General features: G+C 41.4%; 1 protein-coding gene across 1 annotated transcript; it reads left to right on the top strand.

Moving 5' to 3' along the window:
- Positions 1–525: 525 nt before the first annotated feature.
- On the top strand, positions 526–11,302 carry LOC106817508 (alpha-soluble NSF attachment protein-like). The gene is made up of 9 exons (XM_014822179.1): positions 526–683; positions 2,980–3,065; positions 4,069–4,185; positions 4,374–4,420; positions 4,928–5,005; positions 5,503–5,643; positions 5,870–5,974; positions 6,476–6,544; positions 7,264–11,302. The coding sequence occupies exons 1-9, from the start codon at positions 592–594 to the stop codon at positions 7,411–7,413; spliced, it is 885 nt and encodes a 294-aa protein (XP_014677665.1). The 5' UTR covers positions 526–591; the 3' UTR covers positions 7,414–11,302.
- The last annotated feature ends 3,288 nt before the right edge of the window (positions 11,303–14,590 follow it).

Here is a 14,590-nt window from a genome sequence, read left to right as displayed (position 1 = left end):
TGTGTGTGTGTGTGTGTGTGTGTGTGTGTGTGTGTGTGTGTGAGTGTGTGTGTGTGTGTGTGTGTGTGTGTGTGCGAATCCGAATATGCTATGCGTACGGAGATGGCGAAATTATATTGACAATTTAATTATCAAATGTCTTTATGGCATGGTCTATTTTCACAAGCGGCTGTTTTAAGCGTAACTGCGTTACCCGATAGGGTTAGGTTATACTATGGTTAGGTTATACTATACGCTATATATATATATTTCCATATATTCCTATATATATATATATTTCCATATATTCCATATATCCGGACCGATGACGACGGACAGCATTAATCTCGTTCTCTATCTTCCTTGTCTTTATCTATTTTTGATGGTATCAATGGGATCATAGACTAGTAACTTTTTTCTTGAACAGAAAATTTATATATTCATAATGTTCTTCTATTACGTAGCGTATATTCAATGGATCATTGGATGATTGAGAAATATCGGGAATTTTACCGCGAGATGGCGACAGTAACGTAATAAATATGGCAGCGCCCTCACTGAAAAGTTTATAGTCTATACACTCTGCGCATTTTAACAAACAAGGCTATCACAATGGGAGATCAAGAGCAAAAGGGACGTCAATTAATTCAAGAAGCCCAGAAGAAAATGAGTTCTCCTGCTGGGAGGCTGAGCTCATTCTTTGGGTAACCAGTTTCGGTTTAGAATTGTTTCAATGACAATGTTTACCTTCATACTAATAGTAATTACTACTACTGTACTAGTACTATAGTATTAGTATAGGGCCTATTACTATTAGGCCCCCCTACTCAGTGAGTATTAGTATTACTATCTGTTACTATTAGTATTGCTGATAGGGTCTATGTCCCCCAAGGTACTGCCGGAACGTACCCTGGGTACGGTCCGGTATACCGGAACGTACCCTGGTACCACAGGCCCTTGGAGGCTCAAGTTTCGAAAAAGTATAAGACTATATTAAGAGCGAAGCGTTGTGTCAATCAGCCAGATGTTTTTACGAATATACGGCGTAGCGAGAGATTGCAGCCCCCCTCCTCCTCGGCCAATCTGCCTGTGGCCACGGTGCGAGTTTTTACACGCAGCGCGAGAGCGAGAGCAAAACCGCCCGTGGGAGTGGGAGAAAGAGAGAGAGAGATAGGAGTTTTTGCGCAGCGGGCGGCATGCAACGGTGGCAGTTTTTACACGCAGCGCGGGAGCGAAAGAGAGAGAGAGCAAAACCGACCATGGCGAGTGGGAGCTAGAGAGAGAGAGAGAGAGAGAGAGAGCGCGCAGTGCAGCGCTTATCTGCAACACAGCAAGCGAGAGAGAGAGCCGCCAGCTAGCCAGCCAGCAAAAACAGCGGGGGTCAGTTGTGTAGTTGTCACAAAAACTGCGCAATGTTACGCTGCCCGCTATACAGATTCGTGCGCCCGCCCTCCTCTTCGGCACGCGAATCCGTATAGTGGGCAGCGCGAGATGCTACATACAACACCTCGCGGTTGCGTGCGCCGAGCTCCCACAGAAGTGCGTGGCTTATCCGCTCTCGGCAGTCGGGGAACAACGCATCTTTTGCGCAACGCCATCTTGTACCCGGTCTCTCTGGATGCTACTATTTGAGAGTGCTGCTTATTTACAGAGTTATACATGCATAGATGTATGGATAATTTACATACACATGAGTATCTACTTATGTTCATGCTATATGTTCTGCAGCCCTTTTCTCTGCGACTGGTTGTTACAAAGGACTAGCTATATAGGTAGAGCTATATGTTTGCCAGTTTGCGTTTTGAGACATAGTAGTTTCTTCTGCTTTATGTGACACTAGCTTGGGACACAGCACGAAATACTTTAAAAGGTTGCTCAAAAACACCAATCGATGTCAAACAATGGTAAAAATCTTCACTTGGATACAAAACTCAGGAGAAAACTTTAAACTATTATAATATATCAGGGTTCTCCAAGAGCACTTATAGCCTGGCGGCCCGCCAGGCTATCGTCGAGCCCCGCTATCCTAAAATGCACCCGCCACTCTAAATATCATAGCCGCCATGCTGGTGTATACACAAGAAGTTCAAACAATTAATACACGTTGTTTATACGCAGAGGCTACAGGTACGGCAGTCCCTCACACACAAGTACAAACAGTCACCCTATCCCTATCCATAACCCTAACCCTAACACTAAATCTAAACCGACTCGGCTATCTTATATTATACGCGTGTTATAGTACCCAATTTATCTATGTTGTATAACCTTTTGCTTTCAATATTTTGCATCTGAACTGACAATCAATCCCAACCAACTGGTGTAGGCTAGCGGGTACAATAATGTTCATTTTTATACTTCAAATCCGAGTGTTTTCTAGCTCATCAAGAAATCTTAATCGTGAATTAAATCGTGAATTAATTTCCAATGGCATTATTACAATTAAAAAAAGTTCTAAATCCGCAATATTAGCTACAGTAATTTTCTTGAAAATTAGCCAGTCCTGCTCCAAAAGTAGCCAGCCCTGCTGAAAAGTTACGAGTCAGGGACTATGGGAGCAGCTGCTATTTCCAACACTGGTATATGTCAGGTTTTCTGATTTATGAGAGGTGAACTCGATTTGGAACCAGCAAACCAGCAAGTTCACCCCTACATTTTAGTATTTTTATTCCATTATTATTTTGAATTTTCCGATAGCTTTGCCCATGCAAAACAAACATTTTCACCCCACATGCAGTGATTCAAATTTACACACAGAGTGTCCCAGATTGCATCTCAGAGCTTCTACAATTCAAAAATTTTTCCGGGGGGGCATGCCCCGCAGACCCCCCAGCACTGAGCAGCACCCCCATGCTATAATGAAAAAGCTTGGAGAACCCTGTATATATATATATATAATAATTATTATAGTTGTAAAACTATTAGCACTGGTTAGTGGTTAGTGGGTAACTTTTTAGTATACAACAGTGATAACAATTGACTGTAATTTATTATTTATAGAGGAGCAATGTCATCCAAGCTAGAAGAAGCTAGTGACCTTTATGTCAGAGCTGGAAACTGTTTCAAGGTAGCCAAAAAGTGGAGTTGTAAGTTATATCCATATTTATAAAAATAATATCTAGTCTAAATGCTTATCTTTAATGCAGTTAAAACCTTTCAGTAGATCTGTATTGTAATGCTGTGCATGTGCATGAGACTGTGAGGTTTTATCACAGTAATCAGACCAGTGCATTTTACCATCATGGTAGAAATGAATTACCTATCACAATTGCTCTGCTTGTGTTAGGATAAAATTGCTACGACAAGTGAGGTGAGATACACTTGCCTTAGCAAAAACAGGGATGAGAAGCATTTTGGTACATGCCACTCTTCAAGTGGAATTAGTGCAGATTAGCTATAATTATTACAGACTACATATATGGCAGAGACTTGTATATCATGACATTATTATTGTAAACAATGTGTTTGATTGGTTGATCTGCCATGTGTGATACCTTATTCTACACAATTGTTTTACACTGGCTTCCTATACTGTGAGGCTCTACCCAGGCCTTTAATGCATGTCGCATCGACATGCCTTCAAAGCTGAAGTTGATTTGCGGCATTCCATAAATCCGTCCACATGCCCTAATTGCCTAATCAACATGCCTGAATATCCAGCTATGTTTACTTTTGACAATCCCAAAACAGTCATGAAGTGTTTTCACAGCTTGATGTATATATGTCTTCTAACTGTTCCAGCTTCCTGTGTATTGGGGCTGCTTGTTATACACGTAATTCACTTTAATTTGTACAATCCTCTCCTGGGCCCTCCCAATCCATCCATAAACAACATTGCTTCTAAAAATTTTGGGCTAACCCGGAACTGTGTCTCATCTTTTATGTGGATAAATAAAGTATACTCTCTTCTTTTATGGTAAACCTTACTGTGACATAATGTAATCCATGAAATGTAAACTGTATCTATGCACACAGTAGAAATTAGGACAATAATTGTGTTTGATTTGAGGAAAATAGAAATAATCTGTTGAATTAGCTTGTGCAAACATAACGCTGAGTGATTGAGTTTGTATTTTTTGTGTTCTATAGTAGCCGGACAGGCTTTCTGTGATGCTGGTTTATGCCAGACAAAGATGGACACTTCTCACAATGCTGCACAGCACTATGTAGATGCCGGAAAGTGCTTTTGCAAATGTGATTGTCCAGGTGAGTCTGTATTCCACAAAATGTTTTTTTTTGTAATACGAGGGAATTTTTTAATCCCATTGGGATTACAAAGTGGCTTTCGGATTTTATGGGTTTGTGTTCTATACCAACTTTTATGTTATTGATTGTGAGTAAAATTGTAGACCACAAAATGCCGAAAATTACACTTACTCTTTTGCATTTTTCAGAAGCGATAAGGTGTTACACAAAAGCAGTAGATTTGCTGACATCTAAAGTAAGCAAGGCTGTAATAGTCTGTAGCTGTAGCTCTGTTAGGGCTAATACTTTGTAAGTACAGTACTATAGCAGCAAGCATATAGTCCAGGAATTTTCAGAATGTCACTATACCTCGATAAAATAATTTTTAACTGCCATGAATTGGCTAGGTTTTTGCTGGTAACATAAACTGGTACAAAAAGTGAAAAACTGCTGACCTAATTTATGTAATCAATTTTTGTGTACAAGAAATAAACAAGTATTATTTTAATTACAATGACTCACACATGATTTTTAATAAATGTTATCACAATAGGATTTATATATATTTTTTAAACAAAAATGTTACAATTAAATATACACTAATTTTCACTAATTTTCACATAATATTATAGAAATATTTCACTTGCCCTTATTTGTGGCCACTGATAATTTGGCAGGTTGTATTCATGTAATTGTGTGAGTATCTATTATGCATTTAACTTGTGTGACTACTCTGTAAGACTTCACTGTGGATTCTCTCTAGGGCCGGTTTTCAATGGCTGCCAAACATCACATCACAATGGCTGAACTATACGAGACTAATATCTTAGATGTAGATAAGGTAAGGGGAAACAGGATAACAAGCTTCTGGTGAAGCCCTAAGCTGAGTAGTTGACTGTTAAAACCTCTCACTGTTTATAGACAGCCTAGAAGAGAAACCTATTTGCTTAGAAGATAGAAACCAGGCTCCAGATTATCTCTCTCTCCCTCTTTCTCTCTCTTCCTCTCGCCCTCCCTCCTTCTCTCTGTCTCCCTCCCTATCTCCTTCTCTCCCTTCCTCTCGCCCTCCCTCCTTCTCTCCGTCTCCCTCCCTCCCTCCCTCCCTATCTCCCTCTCTCCCTCCCTTTCGCCCTCCTTCCATCTCTCCCTTTCTGCCTCCCTCCCTCTCCCCCTCCCTCCCTCTCTCCATCGCCCTCTCTCCCTCCTTCCCTATCTCCCTCCTTCTTGCCCTCCCTCCATCTCTCCCTCTCTGCCTCCCTCCCTCTCCCCTTCTCTCCCTGCCTCCCTCACTCCCTTCTTCCCTCCCTAGAAGACTAATGCAGAGCTTGTGATCTACAGGCTGTGGAGCATTATCAGATAGCAGGTGACTACTATGATGCAGAACAGTCAACAGCCTCTGCTAACAAATGCTACCTGAAAGTGGCACAAAACTCGGCAAAAATGGAGCATTACGAGCGAGCTATAGAAATATATGAAAAGGTAAGCACCAGGTGGTTTGGTGTAATGTGCTGCCATCTTTCGTCGGTGAGTCGGGCGACATCACTACTTTATACTATTTATTATGTCATGAATGTTAGTCAGTCTTGTTATACAGTTTTTAATCAGCACACGTGTGTTGAAGACCAAATTCGACACGTTTTCATAGATTAACATTATTTTTTGGGAGCTTGAAAAGATGTACTAGTCCTCATTTATATTTGGTCAGATTGGGACTGCATCTATAGACTCCACACTGCTCAAGTGGGGAGCCAAGGAACATTTCTTCCGGGCAGCTCTATGTCACATGTGTGTTGACGTTCTCAATGGTCAGGTAAGAGACATATACAAGTACAAGCAATGTTCTGCGCATGATCGTAGCAAAACCTCTTCATTCCTGTCACATGATAAGCCTGAGAGTCATGTTCCCTTCTGTGATTTTTGCAATGAACACTCCCTATAAAAGTGTTTATCCAACAATAGAATCCTAAAAATTCACTATGTGCCGCTAGAAAATTGGCCCTTTGTTATGTAAAATTTTGCAGTTTGCATTTCTGTCGGTAATTGTTAGCTCATCTGAGCTCCATCAGGTGCAATCACTCATTAAAATGGTGTTCGTACGTAGGTGCATGATGTACAAGCCATGTTACTCTGCGCATTAGTTTACTCTAAAATGGGTCTGTGTGGAGTAGTACTGAAAAAAAGTTTATGAAATACATGGTGATATATATGACAACGTGGAACAGTGAAATTTTCTCCTATTTAAAATTCCATTATTGAAATAATCTTTGCTGGAAATAATCTACACCAGGTATCGTTTACATTTGTTCGTCAGCATGCGCTGAACAGGTACGAGGAGATGTTTCCTGCCTTCATAGATTCAAGGGAATGCACATTTCTAAAGGTAACATAGTTATGAAAACAGTTTTTCCTACTTATTTCTTAAGCACTTGTGTGATGCCATGCGAATCTCATTGCTTTCAGCTGTTAAATGTCCACAGATAAGTTTGCAGTTGATTGTCTCTACTGGAAGTATCACTAAGAGATGTTGTGTCATTGTTGCAGTGTCAAATATGGAATAATGCCCTAACCAGTGTCTCTTAAGCTTGGGACACACTAGGCGATTTTTCAGGCGATTGAGTCGGGTGACTGAGTCGGGCGACTGAGTCGGGCGACTGATTAGGGCGACTGAGTCGGGCGACTGAGTGGATACAATAGGCGATTTTCAGCTCGATTCATCGGCGATTTTTCGGCGTCACATGATTGAAAATGGCACCGTTTGATTGGCTGATGAATTGTACATTCTGGCAACTCATTCGCCGACCCGGACACACTAGGCGATTGTAGTCGCGCGACTCAAATAATCACCCGATTGAGTCGCCCGACTCAAAAATTGCCATCGACTCACTGGACACACTAGGCGATTTTCACCGGCGATTGAGTCAGGCGACTCAATCGCCGGTGAAAGTCGCTTAGTGTGTTCGGGGCTATAATCTGCAGAAAGCATAGGAAACATCACTCACGTTGAGCTCTTAATTGTTTGTTTTATATTGTATTGCTTAAAAACGAAAGCGAGAACTGGGAACTGACGAACTGAAAACGATGAAACTGTTTGTCTTGCAGAAGCTGCTTATCGCTCTGGAGGAGGAAAGCGTCGAGGACTTCACAGAGATAGTGAGGGCACATGATAAGATCTCGCGGCTTGATCCGTGGTTCACAACGATGTTGCTGCGTATAAAACGCTCTATCAGTGAGGAGCCGGATCTACGATAGAATGCAGTTTGCAGACATCGCAACCTCTGATAGATCACAGGCGATGCGCCGATGGAGAGGGGGAGAAACATGCTGTGTTCAAAAACGGTTTTAATTGGTTGGATTCCTTCGGAGTTTGCACATTTACACATACATGAATGGCCTATTGTTTTTCGTTGTTTCTGCTGTGATTATCTGTCTATACAATAATGAGTATTATAGGTACAGGATATATGGGAGAAAAGGGTGGATGAAAAAATTGCAATTTATTTTGTTGGGGATTTGTTGCCAATAGAGTCGTGTGGTAGATGTGTCAGATGTATATACGTATTAATACTTGTGAAGCATATAGCTTTTGTGTATGTACATAACTCCTTGTAACTGAGCTAAAGTAATTGTGTAATATGAACAGTAGAAGAATTATTATGAGCTGATCACTGTGGTTCATTATCTAATGTAGCTGCACTCCCTAGCGAACTTGACCGCGGCCAATCCGTGGATAGGCTTTTGCGCGTTGGTAGTAGAATTTCTCTTATTTGTTCAACATGTCTCTTCCACAATCTACCTTCCTGTGTTTTATCAGAATAGGAAAGGGGACCAAGCGATCCAACAATTTTGCCAGTAACCCATTTGTCGCTTCCTCTGTAATCTCTGACTAACACTGTTTTACCAATTCCGAATTCTGTAATCCACTTTGTGTCGTTTGCCTTTCGGACACTTTTCGCTTTATATCAGGTTTAATCAAGGCAAGTCGCGTTCTCAGGTTTCGCTTCAGGGGTAACTGTTCAGGACTAACTCCTGTCGTTGCATGAGGTGCGTTCTTGTAGTACATCATGAAATTGTCCAATTTCAGTTACTTGTCATCCTTATAAAACTTGGCAGTTTTCAGCCCGTTCTTGAACGATTGCACAAATCGCTCAGCGAAGCCATTAGTGGCGGGATGATAAGGTGCAGAATTAACATGTGTTACTCCTTCTGACCATTCCCATGAGTGTAGTGGTGCTTTAGGTGCTTCCTTTTGCACCAGTTGACATCCTGGGCATGACTTCGCTATCGCTTCATCCTGCTAGTCCATTCTAGGCCACCAGAAGTATCCGCGTGCAACTGACTTCATTTGCACTACACCGAGATGTTCCTTGTAGCTTTGGGGGTATCACAACTTGATTTCCCGACAAAACACAATCTTCAACCAGAAACAATTCATTGCGTCGTCTGTAATCCGCTTCAAATTCAGGCTCCCGTTTGCTAGGCCAGCCATATCGTACATACATAACAACATGCGATAGTGTCCGGTCACATCGTGTTTGTTCCTTAATTTGTTTTGATAGATACAGGCAGTACAGCGAAACAGTCAGTGTGGAACAGCTTCCAGTCGTCTGGTTTCTCAGATTTACTCACTTTGCATGGCAAAGGTAATCGCGACAGTGCGTCCGCGTTAGCTTGATCCACGCTTTGTCGATATTGTATCTCGTAGTCAAATCCCCTCAAATATATCACTTGTCACGTCAATCTCGCAGCCGCTGTAGTTGGAATTTTTTTCGACGGGTTGAACAACCGCGTAAGTGGTCGATTGCCCGTTAGCAGCGTAAATTTTCTTCCTATCAGGTATGAAAATTTCTGAACACCTTAGACAATTCCAAGCGCTTCGTTGTCTATTTGTGCATAGTTCTTTTCCGCTATGGACAAACTGCGAGATGCGAACGAATGCGACAGGTCTCTCTTCTCCTCCCATAACGTGCGATAATACAGCACCTATACCGTAGCTAGTTTTATCGGTAATTTTGGATTGTAGTGTGCCAACACTTGCTCTTCCGCAATCCTTAACTTGGCCCTTTTGAAAGCGTCCTGGCACTCCTTTGTCCATTATCAAGTCTTTTCCCTTTGTAGCAACTGATTGAGGGGGTAAATTGCTGACGAGAGGCAGGAATCTATGATAATAGTTCAACAAACCAAAGAACGAACGAAGTGTCTGGACATCCGTCGGTGCAGGTGCGTTTACTAACGCGTCCACCTTATCCTGTGACTTACGCAAACCGTCCCTGTCGATGATGTGACCCATAAATGCCACACTAGGCTGCAAGAATTTACATTTCTTTGCGTTCAGCACTAGCCCGTGTTCGCTAAGCCGTGTGAAGACTCTCTAATCTTGTCAAGTGCTCCCCATCGTTTCAGTCATGAATATGTCATCCTAGATGAATTCGACTCCAGGAATTCCTTGTAGAACCTGTTCCATTAGCCGTTGTCACATTCCAGTCGTGGGTTTGGCCCCGTATTGGAGCCTGCTCACTCGGTACAGACCCTTGTGCGTGTTTATGATGGCAAGTCCTTTGACTTATCGTCCATTTCCAAATGCAGATGCGCATTTTTCAGATCGAAATTGGTAAACTTCTCGCCGCCAGCTAACTTTGCGAAAACATCCTCAATCCTGGGCATTGGGTGTTTGTCTGGGCGCAGCACTGGGTTTAAGGTTACACTGTAGTCTCCGCATAATCTTACATATTTATCAGCCTTAATAATTGGCACAACAGGCGTGGCCCAATCACTGATAATGTTTATTTTTCCCAGCTTTTCCAACTCCAATTCCACCACGGGGCGAATGGAGTAAGGCACACGTGTTCCTTGCCTTGCAGAATTTCGGAGTCGCGTTCTCCTCCAGGTGTAGTCGCCCTACATTCCCCTTTAAATGTCCAACCTTGTCGGAGAACAATTCCGGGAACTTTTCGATCAGATTGTTAACACGCCCTTGCCTCGTTTCGTCTGTGCGTGACGTCACGTTCGTAGTCGCGTATACTTCCATGCCGAATATCTCGTTCCACAGTAGTTTGATCTTTCCCAGCCACGATATACCGAATAAGAGAGGCCCTCCCTTTTCTACAACGTATATTTCGTGGTTCACCTCATGAACATTGTAGGTAATGTGCACCTTGTATGAACCGAGACACTTAATTCTCTCTCCTGAATACGTTGCGAAATCGTCCTTAGCGTCGCCTAGCTTCGCGTTATTGAAATACTTCATGGAATCTTGTTGGTTCATGATGTTGTATGAAGCCTCCGTGTCCTGTTCCATTGGAACCTTAACGTCATTTAGATTGTGATCAACGTCATTTGCCTTGTTGATGAATTTACCTTATTTACTCGCATGTGCTGAATGCCGCTGTATTGTAAATCATCAGATTCATCTGACTGTTGGTCAACATTGTGAACCGTTCGCTGTTGTTGTTTTCTGCGATCGGTTTATTGGGTTTTCTTCGCCCTGCTGTTTTTCTTTTTGAAACAAGCTTTCTCAATGTTGGCCTCAACTGAACAAAAGTTACATTTCGTTTTTGCGGAACCTACATTTATCTAATGCGTGCCCTGAGCCATCGCACCGGTAACGATGTGTGTTGTTAGTTGACTTCTAAAATCTATGTGTGTGTGCAGCGCTCTTTTTTTTAACGTAATCTACATGTGCGTACATCTAATATATTCTATTATTATTCATTCCTCATACCCCGTCAGTAGTTATATCCCGCGAAAAACGGTTAAGTTACTATTATAGACGTTCAAATTAAAAACAATTAGATTGCACTCGTTTTTTTGCATTCATGCATGATTGACATTCTAGTTCATCTTTTAGCTGAAAGATTTCCCGTAAAAACGCATTACTTGCCTAACGCGGGTCATGACTGTTCCAGAAAGGCGGAACCTAGCGTGAGAACGTTTAAAAAGTTATGAAAATAGACATAGACAAAACAGCGTGCATTGGCAATATAATGTTAAATATGTATCAGAATTTGCGAATTTTGAAAATGTTTTGTTTGTTGCAGTCTGTAAAAAAAAGATGCATCACGATAATCGTATGGTGTTTTTTTCAAGTTATTGTCAGAACCCTTGTACGATTGTCACGACTGCAATAAAATAATTTATTGAAGATAGTGTATTTGTAGTGATACATTGTTCAGGCATAATAGGGATATAAGTGAAAATGTGTGGAAATCATGTTTAATCAGAAATGTGAGTATTGCGCTAGTGTGCTTGGTTAATGGATGAATATTTCGAGACAGATTAATGCCTAGTCTGGGTTAGCTATGCATTGAGCCTGTAGGTGGCAGCACGGTATTTTGACGATACATTCCACAGACTCGCAGTGTGCGTTGTTTGTAACACTTTCCGCTCCTGCTGGTTCGGGCACGTTTCAGCGAATATCGTTGACAGTAATTGTAAATGTTTTCTATCCATGTAATTCTTGGGGTAATATTGTTTTCGCCTTACATTCTGTGGGCAAGGTTCTCCTGCTGCCAACTGCAATAAGATTAGAAGACGATTGTAAGGAAATCTGCTAAAAAGGCCACTGTCGGGACTGTTCTCGAGGATTTATGATTAATTTCGCAACTGATATTCTAGATTCCGATTCAATACGAGAGCGACAGTTTGATAAAATTGGTCACGTTCACCCGCGACTGTAATATCGCGATAGTGCACGCGTAATTAATTAACATTTATTATGAAGAAAGGCCAGAATCACTTTGACAGTGAAAACAAGGTTGATATCTCGCGTACAACTGTTTACAGATATGTCTATGCCATGAGAAAAAAACTTGTCGCGACAATCCAAATGACCAGATTTCACGTTAGTAAATATGTGAGTATTTATTAGGGCATTTGCAGTATCAACGATAAACGTTAACAAGTATGATCGTCATTTTATCAGAAATTCCCAAAACAAATGATGTTAACTTTGCTGTTGCAAATCATACTGAATCATATTGCAAGGCGTGAAGTTGTGAATTCTATATTTATTACTAGTTAATATGTCATCCACGTTGGGCGGGATAGCTTTTTTCGTTTTCACAGGAGGATTCTATGATGCTCTAACCATCCTTGACCTGCGCTATATTTTTCCTGGGGTGGCCATGAGTTATTCTTGGCAAGACCAACTTGAACGTAGCTACTCTATACAGCTAATTTCAAGTGGGGTGCGACCCTGGATACTCGTTTGCGAGTGAGCTTGCTATTGTTTGAATTGGGAGGCAAAATTGGATTTTTTCCTCTATCTCTCGCTCTCTCTTACTTGCTCGCTTCCCCATTCTTTCTCACGCTCGACTTTTCTGCCCTCCGTTTCTCCCTATATCCCCCCCCCCCTATATCCAACGTTTCCATCCTTTTTTCCGTTCTTTTTCTCGTTTATGTAATTTGTCCGGCTTCTTTTAATTTTTCTTTCATCAAATCATCTATCATCTCAGTATTTGCAAGAGTAGATAATAACAGTGTTATTATCTACTCTTAAAGAAAGTGTTATTATCTACTCTTGGTATTTGCTAGAATACTGATGACGTATGACTTGATTGTGATGTCAAGAATAAAGTTTGTTCTCTGCAGCTGTCCATTAAATAATTTGGCCAATTTATTGTTGGCCTTGACGGATGATCCCAGCTTTCTAGCTATAGCCTGGCTTTAAACTAACCATTCTGCTATGTTACCGCCCCTGTGGCCTGTGCTGCCGCCAGCCTAGCATATGCACTGAGTGTTTGACTCGGCTTGCTCTAAAAACATTTAAGGCAACCTATTTTTTCCTGCTTCGTTAACAGTTGTTTTGTAATATTATGTAGCTGTTTTGTTTGTTGTTCCTATCGCCCATCATCGTCAACATCGAGAGCCGATAAACACCGACGTTGAGCTGAAGCAACATGCCAGGTCAAAAATTATCAATTTATTAGAGTAACATCCCGGATGGATTGGCAGCACCAGTGCGCGGTGCGTGGGTGCGTGCGAGTGTCTGCGGGCGTCTTAGCATCGACACGAACATGTTTAAACAAAAACTGTATTTTAAACTTACGACTAGTTATTAAATGCGTGGTAAATTCATATTTAGAGCAAATTGCGATTTCTGTTGCTATGAAATATTTACGTAGGCCGGTGAATGGCCTATGGCATTTTTGAGCGCAAAGCAATGTACAAACGAGTAGGCACGCATTCACGCACGCACTCACACGCGCGGACTGACGCATGTAAGTGCGTTCGAACCAATTTCCGCAAGCATACATGGATATACACCCGTGCAGCGCCAGCACAGAATTTTACACAACTATACGTACTACGCGCTCAGGTACGCGCACGCACGCACAGACGCACGCACACACGTGTGTGAACAATCACGACAGACAAACAACCGTACACCAGATTACAATACAATACAATGTAATGCAACGCAATATAATTCAAGTAATTGCGATGAAATGAAATACACCACAGCGCAATGTAATAAAATTAAAAAATGCAATTAATGCAATGAAATAAAATGTCAAGTAACACAACGCATCGCAACGCAATGCTGTATGAATTGATCCACACACATATATGTCCGAAGAGGTTAATCAACTAAGTTATGCTCAAGGATTTGTACTGAAAATATAAATTATTACATTGGTAATTAGGTAGAATGAAATATGTAATAAATTATTCATTAATAACCTTTATTTTTGGAACACGTGAATGTATAATCTAAGCCATGTTAGTGTATATGAAAGCGAAGCATAGTTGTAATCCCAAACAATGTTATTAAAACGTTCGCTCCTTTTAGATATTGTAGCTTGTAAGCTAATTGTATTTTTAATATCTGATATTAAAAATAATCTCCCGTAAGAAAAACTTGCATTATATTAATACAAATTATGCATTATTATTAATACTCAGCCATACTGGTGTGAGACTGTAAGTCAAGAGACATGGCAACGCGCCAGGTAAAACATTGCGCTAGCTGAAGCTAGTTGCACGAACGCTTGTCTAACGTGTGCTGGTGGTCTTAGCGCGATGTTTTGTTGTTGCCTACTTAATCATGATTATGCTGAGCGCCGTCTGCACGCGGTGTGATGGATGAAGCCATTTACTAATTATAATTAGCTATGTTATTCCTTATAACGGTTTTCATTGGTACTTTAATTATTGAATTATTATTGAAATATTATTGAAGATTAGTTGCTTTCCACGGAGTAAAGATGCTGGTAACGTTATAGGTTTCGTTCGCTACAGACGTGTATGTGTATTCCTGTACGGCGAATGCTTGGCGAGCCGAAACCGTGAAGGCTGGCAGCGTGCCGACTGGCTCGTATGTTGCCCCTGACGGCTCTCCTCCATTTCTAAGTTCCTAATTCTCCCGTCGTCCTGCGAGAGCGTAAAGCGGCAGCTGACGGCACAAAAGTGGCGGGCTCAGTGACTACCA

This window comes from Priapulus caudatus, unplaced genomic scaffold, assembly GCF_000485595.1.
Source record: "Priapulus caudatus unplaced genomic scaffold, Priapulus_caudatus-5.0.1 Scaffold34, whole genome shotgun sequence".
Lineage (NCBI taxonomy): Eukaryota > Metazoa > Priapulida > Priapulimorpha > Priapulimorphida > Priapulidae > Priapulus > Priapulus caudatus.
Note: the sequence above shows the minus strand (reverse complement) of the source record. Positions and strands in the feature narration are given on the sequence as shown.